Below are 426 nucleotides of genomic sequence, written 5' to 3'. Positions count from 1 at the left end.
CCCCCCTCCCTCCCCGGTGGTGCCAGGCCCCGTCCGGGGGCCGAGGCTGGGGCGCGCCCCCGCCCCCAACACCCTCGGAAAGCCGGGGAAGAAGTGATGGACCCGGCCCGGACCGGCGCCCAGGCTCCCCACTCTCGCAGGCCCGCGCCCGATCTCGCCGGAGCCTGCCGTTCCCCTCGACCGCCGGCCCGCCAGCCAGGGAGCGCCCTGGAGGAGAGGAGAAGCGGGCAGCTGCTCGCCGCGATCGCGGCCCGGCCCGCCGCCCAGCCGCCCGCTCCCTCACCTGCCAGCTGTCTTCGCAGTAGCAGTGCCGACTGCAGCTCCGTCATCCTCCCCGCCAAGGGCCCGGGCTGGCGCCGGGGCTTCCGAAGAACTGGGCACAGGCTCCGGAGATGCTGGAGCTGGGTGTGCTGAGGAACCCGGGCC

General features: G+C 76.1%; 1 protein-coding gene across 1 annotated transcript in view; it reads right to left on the bottom strand.

Annotated features, from left to right (window-relative positions):
* The window catches only part of UBE2G1 (ubiquitin-conjugating enzyme E2G 1), an 88,164-nt gene extending 87,744 nt beyond the window's left edge, over positions 1 to 420 (bottom strand). Inside the window, exon 1 of the mRNA XM_010847458.1 lies at positions 284 to 420. Coding sequence (XP_010845760.1) covers positions 284 to 329 — 46 coding nt within the window. The 5' untranslated portion in view covers positions 330 to 420. The remainder of the gene's footprint in view (positions 1 to 283) is intronic.
* Positions 421 to 426: the final 6 nt, after the last annotated feature.

This window comes from Bison bison, unplaced genomic scaffold (assembly GCF_000754665.1).
Source record: "Bison bison bison isolate TAMUID 2011002044 unplaced genomic scaffold, Bison_UMD1.0 scf7180017864249, whole genome shotgun sequence".
NCBI classification, from domain to species: Eukaryota; Metazoa; Chordata; class Mammalia; order Artiodactyla; family Bovidae; genus Bison; species Bison bison.
The sequence above is the reverse complement of the archived record's forward strand: the minus strand, read 5'-3'. Positions and strand labels throughout refer to the sequence as shown.